The sequence below is a fragment of the Amblyraja radiata genome, chromosome 5 (genome assembly GCF_010909765.2).
Source record: "Amblyraja radiata isolate CabotCenter1 chromosome 5, sAmbRad1.1.pri, whole genome shotgun sequence".
Taxonomy (NCBI): domain Eukaryota; kingdom Metazoa; phylum Chordata; class Chondrichthyes; order Rajiformes; family Rajidae; genus Amblyraja; species Amblyraja radiata.
Genome location: NC_045960.1, coordinates 74,296,027 through 74,318,346, shown reverse-complemented (window position 1 = coordinate 74,318,346; position 22,320 = coordinate 74,296,027). Strand labels below are relative to the sequence as shown.

Genomic DNA, 22,320 nt, shown 5'->3' with positions numbered 1-22,320 from the left:
AAGGCATACCAGTGGAAGCACTATGGGACAAGGACAGATTGGTTTTTATTCATTTATTTTTCAGCGTGGAAACAGGCCCCTCTGCCCAACGAGTCAGTGCCAACCAACGATCACCCATACACTAGTTCTATCCTACACTCCAGGGGTAATTTACAGAAGCCAATTAACCTGCAAAACTACACACCTTTTGAAAATGGGAGGAAACTGGAGCACCCAGAGAAAACCCACGCTGTCACAGGGAAAACGCAAATTCTGTACTGACATCACTCGTAGTCAAGATTAAACCCGGGTCTCTGGTGCTGCAGGACAGTAACTCTACTGCTATGCCACTGTGTCACCCTTTTCTTTCAATCTCTCCCATTATCACACTCCATCCTTTATCCCATTACTGCTCCACCCAACTACCAGAAAGACATTTCGACAGGTACATGGATAGGTTTAGTAGGATATGGACCATTAAATGCAGGCAGGTGGGACTAGTTTAGATGGGGCATGCCGAGTGGTGTGGGCAAGTTGAACCAATGAGCCCGTTTCCACACTGTACGATTATACATCGTTTATGTATACATCGATACATGTTTATTTATGTATTGTATTTATTTACCTTTCTTGTACATCAGTGGAGCTGCACACTAAATCTCGTTGCACTGACGTGCAATGACAATAAAAGATATATTATTATTATATTATTACATGTAATTTGTCTCTGAATGGGGTTTAACACATCCTGGCTATGGACAAGAAATTGGACTTGATTCATTAGACAGAACCAGCCCTCTGTCATTATACCACTGAACTGATTCAGAAGCACTGGCATTTAAAAAATGGTTAATTTTACTATGTTGTGGTCTTGGTATGATTCAGTTTTAAAGGATTGGACTTCCAAGAAGCACCATTTGAAATGACACCAAAAATGTGCATTTAGTCTTCATAATCATTGCCATGTAATTTTCTATGATATAATTTTCAGTCAGAAGACAGTTGTAAAGACACATTCCATAAGGAATGGGATAGAATAAGAACCTAAATCATTCAAAGTCACAGGGTACAACAGCAATGTGGTTAAATTATTGGACCAGCAGTCAGGGACGTGGGCCATTGATGCAGAGTCATGAGTTTGAATCCCATCAAGGAATAAAATGTGAATATAGGAATATAACTAATGTGAACAGGTGATCAATGGCCAGTGTAGACTCGGTGGGTTGTAGTACCTGTAGCCATTGCGGTACCTCTAAACATGAAAACTAAAACTAGTATTATCCTTTTGTTGGAAACACATTGTCTACCTTTTTCTCCAATTAGTCCACCCTGTACCTCAATGATAAGCTATAACATAGAGCAGAAATGCAACTAAATTACTATACTTATTCCGATTGGCTTCCTTACCAGTTGAATGGTCTGAACACATAGTTGCCTGATTTATAATTGATCAATTTATGAATGACAATAGCACTAGCTCATGACAGATGGGAATTTGAACCCTTAAATATATCCTGGAGTTGAAAAGTGCAAACCCATTTTTCTGATTAATATGTTTTAGCACATTCAGTGCTGAACTGATATAATTCAATGTTTCGCTTCACGAAATTTCACCAGAAATTGAAGGGAAGTTGACAGAGATCCAATTCTTGCATACTTAAAGGTGTCGACAACGCTGTACTTTGTTTTTCTAGATTAGTGTCAGCAGATTTTCAGAACTCAGTTTGCAGCACATAAGACTATCTTGGCATCAATTTGATAACTGCAGCAGCATAACCACCATCGTTTGAATATAAATCTGGCACATGAGAAATTATGGAATTGTTAATATAACCTTATTTGCAGATCCCACAACCTCACTCTCAATGTGGAAAAAACTAAGGAGATGGTGATCGACTTCAGGAAGGCTGGAAAACAACATCACACCACCTGGCGGATGACCTGACCTCTATGGAGACTAAGGAAAGCAGGTCTCCCTACTGCTCATCCAAGGACCTTCACAGGGGCACCATCGAAAGCATAATGACCTACGGCATTACTTCCTGGTTTGGGAGCTGCAAGACTTACGAACAATATCAACTCAGCAGGATAGTGAAGACAGCCAGCAGGATCATTGGTGCCCCACTCCCTTTCCTGTTGGAGATCTACAAGAAGCGGAGCATCAGTAGAGCCTCTCCATCATCAAGGACCCCTACCACCCATCACACCACATCTTCTCAATTCTGCCATCTGGGAAGAGGTACAGGAGCATCAGCTGCAAAACCTGCAGGATGCTCCACAGCTTCTTCCCACAGGCAATAAGACGGATTAACATAGAAACATAGAAAATAGGTGCAGGAGTAGGCCATTCGGCCCTTCGAGCCTGCACCGCCATTCAATATGATCATGGCAGAATCCTGTACCTGCCTTCTCTCCATACCCCCTGATCCCTTTAGCCACAAGGGCCACATCTAACTCCCTCTTAAATATAGCCAATGAACTGGCCTCAGCTACCTTCTGTGGCAGAGAATTCCAGAGATTCACCACTCTCTGTGTGAAAAATGTTTTCCTCATCTCGGTCCTAAAAGATTTCCCCCTTATCCTTAAACTGTGACCCCTTGTTCTGGACTTCCCCAACATCGGGAACAATCTTCCTGCATCTAGCCTGTCCAACCCCTTAAGAATTTTGTAAGTTTCTATAAGATCCCCCCTCAATCTAACGGACTGTGTCCCCTCCCCAAATATCGTTCACCAACACATTCAACCTCGTCCATACTTTGACAGCTAGGCACCTGTCAAAGTAAAGCCACTGTCGGTTGGAATGTCTGTTTTTATTCTATTGTAAATTTTAGGCCTGCTTTCTGTTATTAGACATGGTAATTTTAATTTGTTTTTAAAGCTCTATGTATTTATCCTTTTTTACTAACTACACTGAATGGAAACTGATCGAGCAACGTTTTTTCGTTTCCTCTGTGTATGCAAGTACTCAGTAAAAATGATATTAAAGAAATACTGAATACTGAATATATTAGCATCTCTCTAGTCTTGTATTGGATGTTGAATCCATTTGATTAAACTATTGAATCAGAAAATATTACGACAATCAAAATCCAACACTTTTACTCTAATATGTAATAGAATCACACTTTCAGATTACTTGCAAAAATATTTTCCACCAATATTGCTTTGCCCATTAGAATGCTGGAAGCTATCTACTTGGAAGGATTAATGCTGGTGGACTTAAAGCTGAGAATTAAAGGAAAAATGTAATTGATTAGTTCAAAATTGAGGGGTTTTGAGTCGACAAGGGAAACTTCGACTGACAACAGTATTGTTAACCACAAGGAACATTTGAAATAATTAATAAAAGAATCGATGGGAAGACCCACATATGCTGAGCTCTCGAATGAACTGCCTGGAAGGGTGGCAGATATAGTTTCAATAGCAGCCTTTCAAAATTATATGGATAAATAACAAAAAGAGGAAAGATTGCTGGCAATGGGGATAGAGAGTTGGTCAGTTTAAGAGAACTATTTGGGATGCAAAGTTTAAACGGTTACTTTCTTTGCTATACATCATTGGCCTGAAACAATAACTCTGTTTCTCTCTCAGCCCAACCTGTTGAGTGTTTCCAGCAATTTCTGTTTAGATTTTAAATATAAGATGTATTCTTATCTTAGAATGGTAAAGTAGAAACTTGATTATATTTATTGTTTGATCCATTCATAGATTCCCATTCAATAGAGAGACAGCAATTTGACTATGCGCACAAGCACACACATACACAGCAGATACATTTTGTGCATAGGAGCAGTGTAGGATAAACTGGGAGATCATGATGTATCAAATTTTCCTCAATTTTAATTTCATGTTGTACAACATGAATCAGTCATTTAACTGAAGTAGCAATTCAAATGGATACATCAGGCAAAACGTTGCATCAGGAGAAGAGGAAAGATAATGCAAGCTGAAGGAGTGTGAGATAGAGGTTGGCAGATGATAGGGGGAACTAGATGGAGAGGGCAAATGGGCAGATGGAACAAGGCTGGGACAGAAGCTGTTAGGTGATGGATGGAATCAGTTGTGGAGGGGATGATGGGCAGATGGACATAAATTGAGGAGGAGTGCAGAAAGGAAAAAGTAAACAAGGTAGGCAAGTGAATATATGAGGGAAGAGAGCACCAGGGATGTGGGTTGGAAACTACCAAGTGGAGTATCGCGGGAGCTTTGATCACCCCCACTGCGGATGGTTTGACTGCCCCAACCGCGTAGAATAAAGAGAAAGAAGATTGGACTTTATTGCCTTCCATCACAGGGAGGAATGTGGGGAATCCACTGTAGTGGATGTTTATGTTAACTTTTATGTAGTTGTGTGTCTTGTTGCTTTTTTTTTTTTTAAAGTACGGCTGTAAGGCAATTTGAATATCACTGAACCTTAATTGGTGCATGTGACAATAAGCTGACCTTGAATTCTTGAAATATTCTTCTTCCAATTTACATTTAGCCTCTCCGTAACAATGGCGATGGCCAAGGATAGACAGGTCAGTGTGAGAGTGGGAAGCAGAGCTGCTTGGCGTTCTTACATTTGGAGCTCAGGATATGAAACTAAAGTCTGTATCCACTTATTTAAAGAATGCTTTGTTCAACTTCATTTAAAAAAATTACTGGATACCAGATGAAGTTATTGCCAAATTAAACATAAGGGCATGTTATAATTCTATGGCTATAAATATTAAAAAATGACACCATATTTGTCTTTGTCATGTTAATTTGTGCAACCTGATGGAATTCTGCCAAAAAAAAGGATTATTATGCAATAATGCCACCTTGATGTTGCTGCAAATTCTTCTAAAACCACTTGCCAGATATATCAGCATCAGAAGCCTCTCCAAGCCAACAGCCAAGCATCTGGGCTTTGATCAATGTAGACACAAGGAACTGCAAATGATGGAATTTTGAGCAAAATCCAAAGTGCTGGAGTAACTCAGTAGGTCAGACTCTGTGGAGGGAATTGATGGGCGATGGACCCAAAACGTCGCCTGTCCATGCCCTCCGCAGATGCTGCCTGACCCGTTGAGTTATTCCAGCACTTTATGCTCCGAGCATTGTAATTTTTGTTACTCCCTGAGTTAAACAGAATGGGATAATTTTGTATGAAGGTAATGGAGGGGTAAATTGAATCTCAGTAAGATTAACACAGGTATGCATGCAAAGTTGTTGCATTAACAGAGATGGCTTCCAAAAAATTGCTTAACTATTTTGGCTGGTGCATAATGTCAATGGTAACAGTATATATGAGCAAACAGTCTAGCATTGAAGCACTAACATTTAGCTCCAAGTTACATCAGCAATTCTGCCGCTCAAAGCAGGACAGGGAAGAATAAATGGTACCAGTTAATGAAAATTATCCATCACAGGTATGACAGCTTAGAGAATGAAAAGTTTAATTGCAGACTAAAAAGGGCACAAAGCCTCAATGTGAATGGCTAGATGAACAATTCAAGCTCGAAGAATGTCAGCTGAGCAGAGCAGTACTGATAAAATATCTGAATGGTTTGACATCTGGCTAACCTGTCTGTGCTCCCTTTAAACTTACTCCATTCTCATTCTCTTTTTAAACTCAAGATAGACACAAAAAACTGGAGTAACTCAGCTGGACAGGCAGCATCTCTGCAGAGAAGGAATGGGTGACGTTACCTGTCCCCCTGAGTTACTCCAGCTTTTTGTGTCTATCTTCGGTTTAATCCAGCATCTGCAGTTCCTTCTTACACAAACTCCTTTTAAACTCACCGGGTTTAGTTTCCCGTGCTCTCTATAAGCTTACCTGGTTCACTGGATTATTACACGAGTGTGTAATTTCTTTTAAAAAGCAAATTAAAATCAGGTTGGGTAATGAATAAGAATTACATCAAGTAATCCAGCAAATCTGCCAGTCAACCCCCAAAATCCCAAATTCTGGGTTCTATCTAACAATTAACACCAATGAGAACTTTTATTCATGGAACAAGTGCCTTATTGAGTGAATTTATTACCAGAACATTTCAGGCCACTATGGAAAAATATTGAACAATTTTCAACAACTATGTTTCCAAGATGACATTTTGATTGCATGCACTACAGAACAGGAAAATCTTGAGTAAATATATATGCCATTATAATAGTTGAAAATGCATCAACTTTAAAATTAAAGCAAACGTTAATGTTCAGTACAATTATATTCGCATTGATGTAGCTACTGACTGCTCAACTATAAGCAGAGGTGTAAATGGATATCAAAAAGTTGTGCTAGACCTGGAGACATTTTGGATAAACATTGAAAACCGAAGGTCAGGTGAAATGTGTAGTTCAGCATGCTAATCTAAAAACTCAGTTGTTGAATGCAAAAACAATTGGAATAGAGTGTTTAAATGGATTGGATGATCACATTATTATTATTACAATTTCAAGCACATCTTGTTAAGCTTCCAGAGCCACATGTGGATATGTCCAAATATTTGTTTCTCCAAGTTCACTAGCACCATAACTACTGATTGAAGACTCCTGTTCAGCAGGAGTTGAACCAGCTCAGCCTGTAGGTAACATTTCACAAAGTCTTTTTCTTCCGTTTGAGGCAGCAGAAGTCTGCAGCAGGGTGATGCCATCCGGTTTGACATCCGTAGGTGCCCACCCTAAAAAGGGTGCATGCTCCGGGTTGGCGCCAAGCTGCGACGCTGCTGCAGTCTCTGTTTGTTGTTGTTTGCCTGACTGAGGTCAGTTGACAGGGCTCACCACGGGGAGGTCAACATGAACCCCTTTAACAAAGTTATTGAGTGATACCCAAAATAGAAAAAACTATGAGTGTTCAGAGCCTATATGGCTACCACAACCAAGCAGTTGACAATGTACAACAGTGAGGAACCACATCACAGAGCTCCATGTTGTCTGTCTATCTGACAATCAAGGATAACATTATCCAGAGTTTTGCTCTAGACTGTTGTGTCTTTCTTTGTGGTGCTTGTTAGCTTTGTTCTTATACAAGCCTCTTCCTTGTGACTTGATTCATGTAACAAGTGTCTTATAGAGTGAAGTCATGATCAAAATATTTCAGGCCACTATGACAAGATATAGATGGTGGTCCAACACTTTACTGTGCAATACTGTGGTTGCAACTGCTACAGAGGAGGAACATTTCTGAGTGGTTGTAGATATTCAGGTTAAGCTCAAGAACAGTGAAATATGCCTTTTTGCAGGAAGATGCAGTTTATTTAGGCCTAATAATAGATGGAAAAAGTATACAACCTAATCAAGGAGGAAATTGAGGCCACTGCCAAGACTAAACAACCAGAGAACACAACTTGCCGCCGACCCAGGCCGCAGGGCTCTGCTGACCCAGAGACCGGCACCCGGCTTCTTTGCGGCCTTCTGGGAGGCTTAACACATCCCTCTTGGTGCAGTGCAACACTCCTCTCACATTAAGGTTCATTGATGCCTGGCTGTGTGATAACCAATCTCTATCCGGTACATTACTCCCAACCTTCTTACTCCTATTGATTATCTTCCTGTGAAAATCTAAATACATTGTATCCACTGGTTCTTCTTTAACGTTTCTACAAGTCACACCCTCGGAGTTCCAGTAGATTAGTCATACATGATTTTTCTTTCACATATGTGAAATACATTCATGAATATATCCATGGTAACTCTGCTCAATCGTATTATTTTATTATTATTATTAGATCTTTCACTAGATTGCCTAACATTGACATTGGGCTGACCAATCAGTACTTGTACTCTCCTGTTCTCAAGTAGTGGGATCACATTTACCATTCTTCTGTAAAGACAGAGACAAAGGGATTGTTTAAATCCACTACCATTTCTTTATTCCACATTTTCAAGTCACTCTGTAAGGGATTCACATTTGCCCACATTTACATAACGAGAAAATGCTATACCGACACTATATTAGTATTGTAATTTGTTGTGCGAATAAAATAAAGGGATGTCACTTCTGATTTAGTTGAAAAGATTAATGGATATTCTTCTAACATGTATCTTTAAGATATTATTTGTATACAATATTCTCTCAGTGTAATGATTCTGATCTATGAATTACTGTATTTGCAAAATGTAAAATAAAATAGCATTTCATCCATAGTTTTTCTACTTCACCCACATTATCATCAATGCCTAATTAAATCATACAATGATGACCTTAAACCAAATTAAATACTGAGATGCATGCTGCTACCTGGTTAATGTGTTATATGAAGGGTAAAGTAAAAAACTAAATGTTCAGCAGCAACCTTCATTAATGTGACTTCTTTAAAGATAATGCATCACAGTTCATTGCTTTCCTGTAAATGGACTCCTATAACATTTATATGCTAGCAATGAGCAAAACCACAAAATAATTCATATGAAATTGCCATCTTAAATAAACATGTCATTCTCACAAGCACAATCCACAACCCAATTTATGTGAAATCAATAGTAAGATGCTGCAATTGCTGGAAACGTAAAGCTAAATACCTCTCTGAGACATCCGGTATTTGTAGAAAGAGGATCAAAATTCACATTTTAGTGTGTTTTCACACAATCCAATGAAAAACCGTCAGTCAACGTTCAACAAGAAAGCTAAAATACCTGCCAAGAACAGTACTATTCGTGGTCATTTAAACAATTGCAATTATCTTTGTATAATTTCATCTACATACACAAACTTTTGATCACTGACGAAAACAATTGATTTATGCTAAGCTTAGTGGAATTAAAGCAGTTGTTGTTGCAGCTCACACTGTAGCCCTTGTATCCAATGACTTAGTCACCATGGGGCGGCCCCTCTCCTCCCACCAGATGCCGCTTCTTCCTGTCGGCCATCACTCTGTCCACTCCCCGCTCCACTGCTGCCCCATCCTCCTTCTTCTTGTTTTGTGTACTTCGTTGCTCCCCCCTCTACCGCCGACTCCTTCTCCCGTCACTTTGTCCACACCATTGCTCCCTCCTCCACCGCTGCCACCTCCTCCATCTACCCCGCATCACCAACATCTTCCTAGGCGGAGTATGTCAGCAACTCGGTGGAGAAGGAAGAGGCCGAGTGGAGAAAGAGACGGCTGGCAGGAAAAAGCAGCAGCTGGTGAGAGAGGAGGGTGCCCCACGATGACCAAGTCATTGGCACTGGCTGAAGAAAGAGCTGCCAACCAGGGGCTACAATGTGAGCGGCAACAGTAGCTGCTTTAACCAGGCTGTGGTAGTTGGTGACGAAGGGCTCTCTGAAGCAGATCAGCGGCATTGGCACCTAATTTTAAGGTGAAACAACTAAGTGCTGGAGTAACTCGGAGGGAGCCTCATGGTGATACTGACAGCAGCCTGAAGAAAGCACTGCCGGCCATGGGCTACAACATGAACTGCAGCAACAGCCACGTCATTGGACCGTGTGGCAGCTGGTGAAAAAGAGCTCGCTGGTGCACCTTGCCAGAGGCAGAGTGTTCAGGTCCGTCCGCTATAACTGAAATCCTTATAAAGCAGTCCGTTAAAACGAGGGTTTACTGTATATACAACTTAGGTGGGATTTTTGTCAGAACACAGAGTAATGTGTTGTGTAAGATGTATCTACTGCTCAGGCAGAGTTTATCATTTGACAATAAATGCTGAACTAAGATACGAGTATAATCTATCTACTATATTACTAAAACTCTCATCTTGTTTGACTGTTTGTTCCCAAAATTCCACAAAAATGGTACACGACAGCGCTACAATTTTAGGCCCACCTTACTCACCATTGTCCTGCTATGTGCAGTAGCAAGTTTTATTCAGTTTGATGTTATATTTTACAAGTTATTGACATTTTAAACTTTAATATAAGTTGCAATCGCGCTCCCACTTGCCGACCGTGCCTGTGTAGTTGGGGGAGGGTTGCCGTGCCCGGTACCCATGCGTGCGCAGTTGGGAGAGGATTGCCGGGTCTGCCGCTATTTTGAGATCGCCATTTTGACTCGCGTCACAATGGGGATCTCTGGCGTCACAACGGGGACCCGTCAGCCGTGCCTGCACAGTTGGGGGCTATGGGTGAGTGGTGGAATATTGCATTGGGGGAGGGGAGCCCAACGGGTCTGCGCTTGGTTGCCACGCCGTTGGGCGAGGGTTGACCTGCCCAGTTTCCGTGCGCACGCAGTTGATCATGGCAGTCGCGCCTGCGCAGTGCGGGCCCCTCAGCCGCGCCTGCACAGTTGGGGGTGGCTTGCAGGGCCGGGATCACCATTTTGATTGAACATCGCATATGGGTGAGTGGTGGAATATTGCATTGGGGGAGGGGGCTTGGTCTAGTAGCTAATTAAAGATTGCTTTCACATTAGTAGGTTCATATTGAAAAAATGTTTTCTGAAAGGGCATTATCCCTTTGATTGCAAAAGTAAACAATACCTGACATTTATATATTGATAGCAAACTCAAGATGTTCTATATTTTAAGAAGCTAATGAAGGATCCCATATATATAGTCATTATTGTAATGTGTGGACTATTTAGTTGATTTATACATGAAAACATGCTGTTAACTTATACACAATAGGTCCCACAAATAGCAGGGCATTAATGATAAGATACTCAATATGGTTTTAGAAAAAATCATTGTTGTTCAATTAACTTGGCCATAGGAGATTTTTCAATTCCTTTGCAAAAGTAGACAGATCCTTAACACATGCTTCTTGTATCAGGAAATTGCCCATTGTACACTGGAGTTCACAGATACAGCACATTTCTGGAATCTATAAATTGTTCACTCCCAGCAGTAAATTATGAATCAATCTGCAATAACTGAAGTCACAATGAGGTCAACCTGAAGAGAGACCTCTGTCAACTTAAACCAGAATATTATGAGCAGGTTATTAAATACCCAACTGCAGCAAAATCTAGGCTAGAGTTGGGTATCTAATTTTTCATTTCTATAATAGACTTTTGCACCACTTCTATTGAAAATGCAATGGATAATCCAGTCTTTCATCAACATGCAGAAATGTATGCAGCAGTTGGCTGCATGACTAAATTAGATAGAGGAAGGATTGAGCAAAAGAGGAATGTAAAGCCTATGAATTTGATGTTAGTAGAAAGAATGAGAATTGAGGAGAGAATGAAATACTGGATTAAGAGAGAGAGAGAGAGAGAGAGAGAGAGAGAGAGAGAGAGGCAAAGTAATCTTCTGAAATTATTCACATTCTGACATGATACTCCATTTCTATAAATAATTATTTTCTGCAAAATATTTGATTGGCTATCAAAGGAAACACGACATTATTAAAAGAGTAGTTACATTATAATTCCTAGACTTAACTTGCTATGGTGAATTCAAAATTAAAACTTTCAAATACAGCAATTAAATTAAATTCACAGTGACTTTAAATATGAGATGTTGTTGTCATTAACAATTGAAAGAGCACTAAATGCCAGTAATTTATGGTTCTACCTTTAGAAGTAGGATGTCACTTCCTTATTACAAATTGCTGGCCAATTAAAAAAAAATTAGTAACTATATATAGGTACCTGCCATAATTCTCAGGAACAATTTGGATGCAATGAGATGGCTTAGACTAATCACAAACCTATTGCATTATATTCCAGATTTAGTTTGGATAGTAAGTGAAAGAAAGGAAGATGAAGTTCAATTAATTGGAAGGCAGTCAAATAAAATAAAATGGTGATAAACTTTGAGAATATTGTGACAGATCTAATTTGCTTTAATAGTACCCCATCAATTGACATACAGTTGTCAGCAAAAGTATGGAAGGTGCCATTAGCAATGCCATCAAGTGGGACTTACTTGTCAACAGCAGACTCACTGATCTTCAATTTAGGTTTCATGAGAATATTTAGTTGTGGATCTCATTGCACCTTCATTCCAAACATGGACAAAATAACTGCATTTTAGACTTAAGGTGAGAGTGGCTACCACCATCCTCAACATTGACTCCCACCACCACTGATGCATTGATGCTTCAGTAACTATCTATAATGTGGATTTATCCGTTTATGTAACTTTAATAGCTTCTCCCAAAATAGTGATCTCCAGAATGCCAACTAAAAGTACCATCAAGCAACTGTTAAAGCCAAGCACATCCTAATTTCGAAATCTGAATCATTCTAGCTTTACTATCCCTGGAATAAATCGTGGAATTCCCTATCCACTAGCATCCAGTAGGGTCAAAAATTCAAATTCATGCGCGTGCATATTTCCGAAGACCTGAAAAATATCTTTTTGTTTGAGTTTAACCTGTTTTGGTATGGAAATATCAAATTCAACAATATAACCCACAGAATTTAAAGTTTTGTAAGGTGAGAAATTATTTTATCCATTGTCACTTTTGTTTCTCATTACATTTATTGAAAATTCAATTTATACTTTCAGGTCAACTTTTCATTCCCCATTTACCTTTCCACATGATTGAGGTTTCCTGATGCACCAATGCCACCAAGGGTGTAAATTTTCCCATCGTACACCAGGCTATTATGTCGACACCTTGGGACGGTCATTCGTGAAACCAGGTTCCAGTTATCCAGGAGGGACATGTAGCACCAAACGTCAGCAAGGGTGACTCCAGACTCCATGCCACCTAGTATGACAAGACAACGGAAATTTGAAAGACATTTAGTTGCAGAAAGAAAATGAAAATACATTTATAGAAATATTATGTCCACAAATTCCAATAAGCACTAAATATATAATAAACATTACTTTCAATCCTCCATAAGGTATTGTTCTTCTAATCTATAAAATACTTACACTTCTTGCTTCATTTAGTTTGTAACTCATTTTATAAACTCAGGTTGCAAAACTCATCACCAAATTCAAAACCGAGTGACAGGACATTGGCTATTCGCTGAGATTCCTCATTCAGGCACATAGCGACAAAAAAAATATACAGATTGTTAAGCTATTGAGCACTCACTGCCACAGCTACGTTCAAAGTCCTGCTGCTGGTGCAAGTACCTAGGCAGGGTTTCCTTGATATAGGCAGGGATAAATGGAAGATCCACCAGCAGCATCCCACCTTGTATATAATCATATTATCATTGAGTTACCCCAACTCAATTGCAGAGTAACTGTGCAAATTCTTAGTTGTCCTCTTCCCTTAGTTCCAATCACCCATGGGTTTTTAATTAGACATTTCATCTACCAGGACTCCAGAATTTCAGGACTGACAAATGCCTTGATTGATAACATTCATTCTGGTAATGCTATATTTTGGAAATTAAATGCACTACCTTGATGTGGTTTGTGATGATAAGACAGAAAATAACATTGTCAACAGGATGCTCACTGCATGAAAGGGTATTTGGATATTATTAGCTCAGGAAACACATGTTTACAATGGTTTTCAGTTAGGAAATTGGTTCAATCACTGTTTAACTAAATATTCATTTTATGATGAATAATATGACATCACATAGTTTACTAATATTTACAATGCTTTTGCAGTTGTGCGTCTTTTGCTTTGACAGCTCCGAGAATGTCAATGATTTACGGACTCAAGTAAGAGAAACGCTACTCTCTTCCAACAGATGAAATCAATGGAATATGTATTAGTGTCATCGCCACACGAGCAATTAACGTCTGCTGAAGCATGCCGATGGATCCTGCTCTGAAGTGATAAAGGCTCTCACAAGCATTTTGTGCAATAAAAGTTAATTATTTGCATTGGATATGATTGACTTTAATATTATTATCCTTGGACTCCAGAGGCATCGCCACATTTTCAAATATAGTTGTGAACTACCTATTGTGAATATAAATAATGGTCGAATGAACCTTTACATGTTAAACTTTATCATTAACCTTGGAAGTAGTGCCCATTTCATTATATCTTATGTGAAAAGTATGTTTAAATAGAAAAGAAAGATACTTGTATGATTTTGTGCTTTATTTTTGGTTCTTCCGACATGAGCAACACTGACAAAATATGTTTTCCATTCCTGTCTAGGCGAGAATAAATTAGTCAATCATGAGGGGGCTGAATGGTTCATTCCCGTTTCCCTTTGTTCTTATACTGGACTATAGTAAGTAGTCTATGTAAAGCAGAGAGGGGCCAGGATAGAAACATTGGATAGTTGTGTCAACTCAGTTGTGGACACCATGTTCCAGCTAAAACCAGGCCAAATTTTTAAAGATGCAGGTCTTGTGTAGTTGTTATTTTACATAAAGTTATGCGAGATGAAATTAGATATCAGCACCGTGCAATAAAGGAGCATATGTATTTAATTCTGCTTCTTGAACTACCTTATATTTAAGAGAGTGTCCATACATTAAATTGCTCATTTTTTGACCAAAGACAAATTAATATTCCATTAGATTTAAGATGCATCCTCATTTATCCTTTTGTCATTTAGGATCATCCTCCTTTATCTTTTTGTCATTTAGGATCAGAGCTTTGTTTATGGATTATTCATACACCTTTAAAATCATGCAGCACAGAAACAGGCCCTTCTACCCACCTCATCCATGCCCTCCATGAAGTAACTATCTACACTAATCACATTTACCAGCACTTGGTCCATAGCCTAAATAGCATGGATAAGTAGCTTCCAAAGTAGTGAGGAAAGAAATGAAGACAACTAAAGATGGTGATGCCATTCGCCATCAGCAAGATTTAAAATAGGGGTGTGGTGTGTTCGGATTTGGTAAAAATGAATCTACTTAAGGAATATTTCAACTTGTGAGGGAGATAGATGGGGTGAATGCACAGTCTTCTACCCCAGAGTAGAGGAAATCAAGAACCAGAGGACATAAGTTTAAGGTGAGGAGGGAAAGATTTAACAGGTACCTGAGAGGCGTGTTTTTCCATGCTGATCTTTTATCCTTTGGTATTACAGAGACATTTTGCATGGATCTGTTTCTCGAACTACTTTTTAAATTATTAAACCATTTATTATCAGATTTCCAATAAATTTTTGTTAATGGTTCCAGAAGGTTACCCGGCAAGGTAATTTCCAGCTTTACTTCATTTAGATGGTACATGCAAAGGTACGTATGATCTGAACAGCCCATTTTTATATTAACTGGAGAACTTGCTCATTGCTGTTCAGTCTAAGTTTTCACAAGAGATAATTTGCTTTCTTTCAATATTGCCGGGTTTTAATTAAATGCTGACAAAAAGCACACACATAAAAAAGGGTGAAATTAAAAAAAACAAGCACAGCAACAGCAACATTTACCTGATAAATAGATGTTGTCTCCTGCACTCACAACGCTGAAGAATTCCCTGTCATAGAACGGCAGACTGGCTAATGGGTACCATTTGTTGTTCTGTGGGTTAAAGCAGTTGACAGCTGTGAGCTGTTGACTCATTCCAATCATCTGTCGACCACCAACCAGGACAATTACTTCGGCCACACCTTAAAAACAACACAGAAGAAAGTCAGACTCAAAACAAAGCACTTCTGATTGATAGGCACCCAACTTTCACTACTTTTCTCAGAGCTATAATCCTTTACACAGGAAGAATGAAAAATCTTTAGTAATTTCCCAATTATTAAAGATCATAGATGAATGCTTAAAGTGTACATGATTCAAACCTCCATGAGATATTTTTAGACAGATGTTAATCCATTTAAATTAAAGGGATTAACACATCTAAATATACTGTGTGAGGGTATAGAGCACAACTCATTAATATTGTATTTTCTTGATCTATACATTTTAAATCAAATACTTACACTCTATAAATGTTTTGTAGCTCAATGTTTCTGTATTTCCTTTTGACATCTGGGCTACCACTGAATTTATGCTGGCTCATCAGAGCAACCCTAAATCCCAACTGAATTCAAGCAAACAGCTATCAAAGGCCTGATTCCTTTATCGCCGTTACTTTATTGCATATCTTTCTTTCATTTTTTCTACATCACTCTACATCACCATCTATTCCCCTCATTTCCCTTTCTCCTGATGCTATTTTTGAAGATGGGTCTCGACCCGAAAAGTCACCCACTCCTTCACACCAGAGATGCTGCCTGTCCCGCTGATTTACTCCAGCATTTTGTGTCTATCTTTAATTTCTCTCTAACCTGTTCTCCCATGTTTCCAACAACTCCAACCAACCATCAAAACACTAAGGGCATTTACAGTGGGCAATTAACCAACCAACCACCCATCTCATTGGCCTCAGTCTTCTTAGAACCCACAACTCTCAGAGGGAAGCTCAATGGACACAAACACTGCACGTTTCAGTCGTTGCAAATAGCAACCATGTCTCTGTGACAAGTTGACAACTTTCATTTAATCACCTATTTATTTACTTTGGTATTTTCTCTGCTACTTGTTATTCTTCTACCTGCAGCATCCCACCTTTTACTTTGTTTATCGAAGCCTTTGGTTTGTATCCCATAATATAGTTGCCACTGATTCTTACCCATCTCCGTCGGCCCACTTTAATTCCTCATTCACCAAGTATTAACCGTCATTCATATGTTTCCATTGTGTGCCCATTTGCCCAAAACTAAACTCCCAAAACAGTTACTCTACTGTAAGCTCTGTCATGTTATTGCCAGGGGGAGAGAGGAAACAGACCCAGCTGTACAAAAGGGACGGATTGCATCTTAACAGGTGAGGGACCAGTATTCTGGCAGGCAGGTTTGCCACTTCTACACGGGTAGTTTGAAACTGAATAATGGGGGTGGGGCGGCAAATGGGATAGTCGAGGATGGAGTTAAAGGGAAAGAGAGTAAATGGATGGTTAATGACCCCAGAATTAACGGGAAAGGAAGCTCACAAAGGGATAGGAGAGTATGGCCAAGTGTAATAGGGATCAATCTGAAAGGTGAGATGCGTAAGGAATTAAAAGTATTGTATATGAATGCGCGAAGTATAAGAAGTATAGTAGATGAGCTTGAGGCTCAGTTAGTGGTTGGTAAATATGACATTGGGGGATTACTGAGACGTGGCTGCAGGAGGATCGGGCCTGGGAACTTAATATTCAGGGTCATACTTCCTATAGAAAGGACAGGCAGGTGGGCAGAGGAGGGAGGGGGGGGGTAGCTCTGCTGGTGAGGGAGGGAATTCAGTCCCTTGAGAGGGAATACATAGGGACTGACGAGGTAGAGTCACTGTGGATTGAGTTGAGGAATTGTAAAGGCAAGAAGACACTAATTGGTGTTATCTACAGACCCCCAAAAAGTAGTCCAGATGTAGGGTGTAAGTTGCAGCAGGAGTTAGTACTGGCATGTAACAAAGGTAATGCCACTGTGGTGATGGGGGATTTCAATATGCAGGTAGACTGGGAAAATCAGGTTGGTTCAGGACCCCAAGAAAGAGAGTTTGTAGAATGCCTCCGAGATGGATTCTTAGAGCAGCTTGTAATGGAGCCGACCAGAGAAAAGGCAATTCTGGATTTAGTGTTGTCCAATGAACCAGATATGATAAGAGAACTCGAGGTAAAGGAACCGCTTGGAGGTAGTGATCATAATATGATTAATTTTAATCTGCAATTTGAGAAGGAGAACGTTGAATCGGAAATGTCAGTGATGCAGTTGAACAAAGGGGACTATGAAGGCATGAGAGGGGAGCTGGCCAAGGTAGACTGGAAAGGGATCCTAGCAGGAGTGATGGTGGAACAGCAATGGCAGGAATCTCTGGGCATAATCCAGAAGACGCAGGATCATTTCATTCCAAAAAGGAAGAAAGATTCTAAGGGGAGTAGGAGGCAACGGTGGCTGACAAGAGAAGTTAGGGATAGAATAAAACTAAAAGAAAAGATGTATAACACAGCAAAGAGTAGCCGGAAGCCAGAGGATTGGGAAACTTCCATAGGACAACAGAAGGAAACAAAACGGGCAATACGGGCTGAGAAGATGAAGTACGAAGGGAAGCTGGCCAGGAATATAAAGGACAGTAAACGCTTCTTTAGATATGTTAATGGTAAAAAAGTAGCAAAGTCAAATGTGGGTCCCTTGAAGGTTGACACGGGTGAAATTATTATGGGGAACAAGGAAATGGCAGAAAAGTTCAATAGGTACTTCGGATCTGTCTTCACTAAGGAAGACACAAACAATCTCCCAGATGTACTGGAGGACAGAGGATCTAAGGGGGTAGAGGAACTGAAAGAAATTTTCATTAGGCAAGAAATAGTATTGGGTAGGCTAATGGGACTGAAGGATGATAAATCCCCTCGACCTGATGGTCTGCATCCCAGGGTCCTCAGGGAGGTGGCTCTAGAAATAGTGGATGCATTATAGATCATTTTCCAATGTTCAATAGATTCAGGATCAGTTCCTGTGGATTGGAGGATATCTAATGTTATCCCACTTTTCAAGAAATGAGCGAGAGAGAGGATGTGACAAGTAAAATGGATGAAGGGGTGCCAGTGGATGTAGTGTATCTAGACTTTCAGAAAGCCTTTGATAAGGTCCCGCACGGGAGACTGGTGACTAGAATTAGAGCACATGTTATCAGGGGTAGGGTTTTGACATGAATAGAAAATTGGTTGGCAGACCGGAAGCAAAGAGTAGGAGTGAACAGGTCCTTTTCAGAATGGCAGGCAGTGGCGAGTGGAGTGCCGCAAGGCTCGGTGTTGGGGCTGCAACTGTTTACCATATATATTAATGATTTGGAAGAGGGAATTAGGAGCAACACTAGCAAGTTTGCGGATGACACAAAGCTGGGTGGCAGTGTGAACTGTGAAGAGGATGTTAGGAGGCTGCAGGGTGATCTGGACAGGATGAGTGAGTGGGCAGATGCGTGGCAGATGCAGTATAATATAGATAAATGTGAGGTTATCCACTTTGGCGGCAAAAACAAGGGGGCAGATTATTATCTCAATGGGGTTAGGTTAGGTAAGGGGGAGGTACAGCGAGACCTGGGCGTCCTTGTACACCGGCCACTGAAAGTTGGCGTGCAGGTACAGCAGGCAGTGAAGAAAGCTAATGGAATGTTGGCCTTAATAACAAGAGGATTTCAGTATAGGAGTAAATAGGTTCTTCTGCAGTTGTATAGGGCTCTGGTGAGACCACATCTGGAGTATTGGGTACAGTTTTGGTCTCCTAATTTGAGGAAGGACATCCTTGTGATTGAGGCAGTGCAGCGTAGGTTCACGAGATTGATCCCTGGGATGGCGGGACTGTCATATGAGGAAAGATTGAAACATAGAAACATAGAAAATAGGTGCAGGAGTAGGCCATTCGGCCCTTCGAGCCTGCACCGCCATTCAATATGATCATGGCTGATCATCCAACTCAGTATCCTGTATCTGCCTTCTCTCCATACCCCCTGATCCCTTTAGCCACTAGGGCCACATCTAACTCCCTCTTAAATATAAAAAGACTAGGCTTGTATTCACTGGAGTTTAGAAGAATGAGGGGGGATCGTATAGAAACATATAAAATTATAAATGGACTGGACAAGCTAGATGCAGGAAAAATGTTCCCAATGTTGGGCGAGTCCAGAACCAGGGGTCACAGTCTTAGAATAAAGGGGAGGTCATTTAAGACTGAGGTGAGAATTTTTTTTTTTCACCCAGAGAGTTGTGAATTTATGGAATTCCCTGCCACAGAGTGCAGTGGAGGCCAAGTCACTGGCTGGATTTAAGAGAGAGTTAGATAGAGTTCTAGGGGCTAGTGGAGTCAAGGGATATGGAGAGAAGGCAGGCACGGGTTATTGATAGGGGACGATCAGCCATGATCACAATGAATGGCGGTGCTGGCTCGAAGGGCCGAATGGCCGCCTCCTGCACCTATTTTCTAAGTTTCTATAATTCTATGGATGGTATCAGTACAGAATGGCCATCAAAGCAAGGCTATTCCATTCTGCTGGGTAAATTGCTTTGTTTCTTTTAAATTGGCCATCAAAGACCCTCTAATGATTTTCCTTTCCTGTCCCATTTTCCTTTGTTAAACATTGAACTGCAACCTTCAGAGAGCATTTATAGGGCTGGCTTTGTTCATTTAAAACTGCAGGAATACAAGTCATATTAATTCAGGTAAGATTGTAGGATAAAGTACAGACCGTTTTATTATGTAATAGATAAACATAAATTGAAGAACTGTTACAGTAATTAAAGAGCAATGTCAGAATATCTGAAGAGCTAATTTGATTGTCAGAGTGTACATGTTATTTAAATTTATATATTGATGGTTTTATTTCAGCAGTTATGAAATATATTAATGCAGACCAGAACAAAAGAAATATGTGGGTTTCTTCCAATATCTGAATGGGTTGATCCATGGGTGGATAAGGGAAAATATTCACCCCACAAACATAGCTGGTTGACAATCAGAAACACTAATTCGAATTGGCCATCCCTGTGCTAGGAAATGAGAATGAAATTGGCCACAGTTCCAATTCCTGGCCGCTGTCTGAACAATACCTGGCATACACAGATGTTAGCCGAGGGAGGAACGTACTCTGCCTGTCCTCGTAAGATAACCTGCACTGCTGGCAATGTTCATTAATACGTCATTACCACTTGCTTGAGCTATCAGGTGGGCTCTAGAACTGTGAAACCCTAAACTCCTGCAGCGAGATAGTTTCAGGATTTGCAGAGAAAGCATGCAACCAATCCACACTGCAGCCATGATAAACAGAGTTACAGAAGAACCAGCTCATCTTTGGTACCATTTTATAATGGATAATTGGGAAATTTTGATTACAATTAAAGTACATTTCTGAAGCATGTTCATGCTACCCAATTGCATGTTCAAAATGTTCTACCCCACGAATACAGCTGTGGCATCTGGAAGCATTTCTTAGGTGTTTATGGAATTATTTCCACGAAGCACAATGATTTTGAAAGTAGATATGAAAGCACATTATTTTTTTTGCCATGGGGGCTCTCTGTTGTTGTTTGGCAAGTAACAACTACAAAAGCCTGACAACCCTCAATTTTGGGCTGAGATTGCACAGATATTCGATTCAAATCTGTGGCAAAATGCATTTAAAACAAAACCACTGGACTTCAGCTCTGAATGCTATTCAATTTGCTGCAAAGACAATTGTTGCTTCAGGCTAGGTTAAAATACATTTTGCAATTAAGCTGATGCTTGACGCATATATATATATATATATAAATAACTGCATTGGAAATGTCCATTAACTTTTATTGTAAATTTTTTGGCGATTGTGGAATTCATCGGTAAACTGAGATTTTTTGTTCATTCGGAAAGAGCCAACCCGAAGTGGTGTTGAGTCACCATCTTGAACCACTGCAGCCATGCATTAAAAGTGCTCTAAAGTGTTGCTTGGTAGGAACAGTATATTGATCCATTAAATATCATTCCTAACAAAATAATATAAGAGTTGCAAATGTTGTTGTACTTATATGTTTGCTGTCTTTGTGGTAGCAGCTGTAGGTTTGCGAGAAGAAGTTTGCACGAGATACTGCATTGCAGCTTGTATGCAATGGTTAATGCAAGTTTCTGAGTGGAGAATGAGAGTATGCTTAGGGCAGTGCATTGGGTGCAAGGTAAATGGTCTGCTTTGGCCTGAGTGTTGTTGGAACAGCACCTCCTGAGCATTTAATTCTACTCATGAAATATTCTGTAGATGAGAAGAAAGGTTTAATGACCAGTAGTCAGGTCATATGCTGCAGATTAACAACTTTCTTGGTCCACTCTTATAGCCACAGTACTTAGGGCACTGGGCCAGTTTAAGTTTATCAATGGTCAAAAGAGTCAAGTGTGTTTGATTGTCATATACCGACAATGGAACAATGAATTTCTTACTTGCAGTAGCAGAATAGGCCACAGGTAAAGGTTAATGGTGATCAAGGATATTGATAGAGGTAGCTTGATGATGATAATTTTGTTGAATATCAGAGGCAACTGACCAGATTCCATTTTGGGGTATGTTCTTGCCAAACACATGGCACAAATGTTACTTGGCAGTCTTCAGCCAGGCCTTAACATTACACACTTCAGCCTTTCCTTTTATACTAATGTCCTTGCAGCCTCCTCCTCCTATTGCTTGTTTATTTACTTTAGTTTAGAGATGCAGCGTGGAAACAGATCCTTTGACCCACAGAGTCTATGCAAACCAATGATCACCCATACACTATCTCTATCCTAGTGTCCATCACCATTCATGCCAGAATGTATAAATGCTGAAGAGCTATGATCTGATGCATGTGAAATTATATGCTCTCTATGCTGTACAGCATCTGTTATTTAGCATGCGCCCAGTGCTTTTTTGCACCTTTAGGAACACCCTTTACATGCAGATGATGCAGCGATTACATGCAGCGATTACAGATGGGGATGACTACAATTCTGCTGCTGCTGGTATGTCCTTGACACAAAGCTGGATCTTTATTTCCAAAAGGAATGCATGGTGGTCTAGCTTGGTTGCATTTACAACAGGTAAACTGACAGGGTCAACTGTAATTTTTCCTTGTGTTAATTCCCTTACCATCAC

General features: G+C 40.1%; 1 protein-coding gene across 6 annotated transcripts in view; it reads right to left on the bottom strand.

The window, feature by feature from the left end:
* klhl29 (kelch like family member 29) overlaps nucleotides 1–22,320 on the bottom strand; it is a 416,936-nt gene that overhangs the window by 28,034 nt on the left and 366,582 nt on the right. For all 6 annotated transcript variants that reach the window (XM_033021536.1, XM_033021537.1, XM_033021534.1 and 3 more), the window contains 2 exons: nucleotides 15,138–15,317; nucleotides 12,358–12,538 (listed from right to left, as the gene is read on the bottom strand). In XM_033021536.1, the coding sequence (XP_032877427.1) occupies nucleotides 12,358–12,538; nucleotides 15,138–15,317 (361 nt within the window). The remainder of the gene's footprint in view (nucleotides 1–12,357; nucleotides 12,539–15,137; nucleotides 15,318–22,320) is intronic.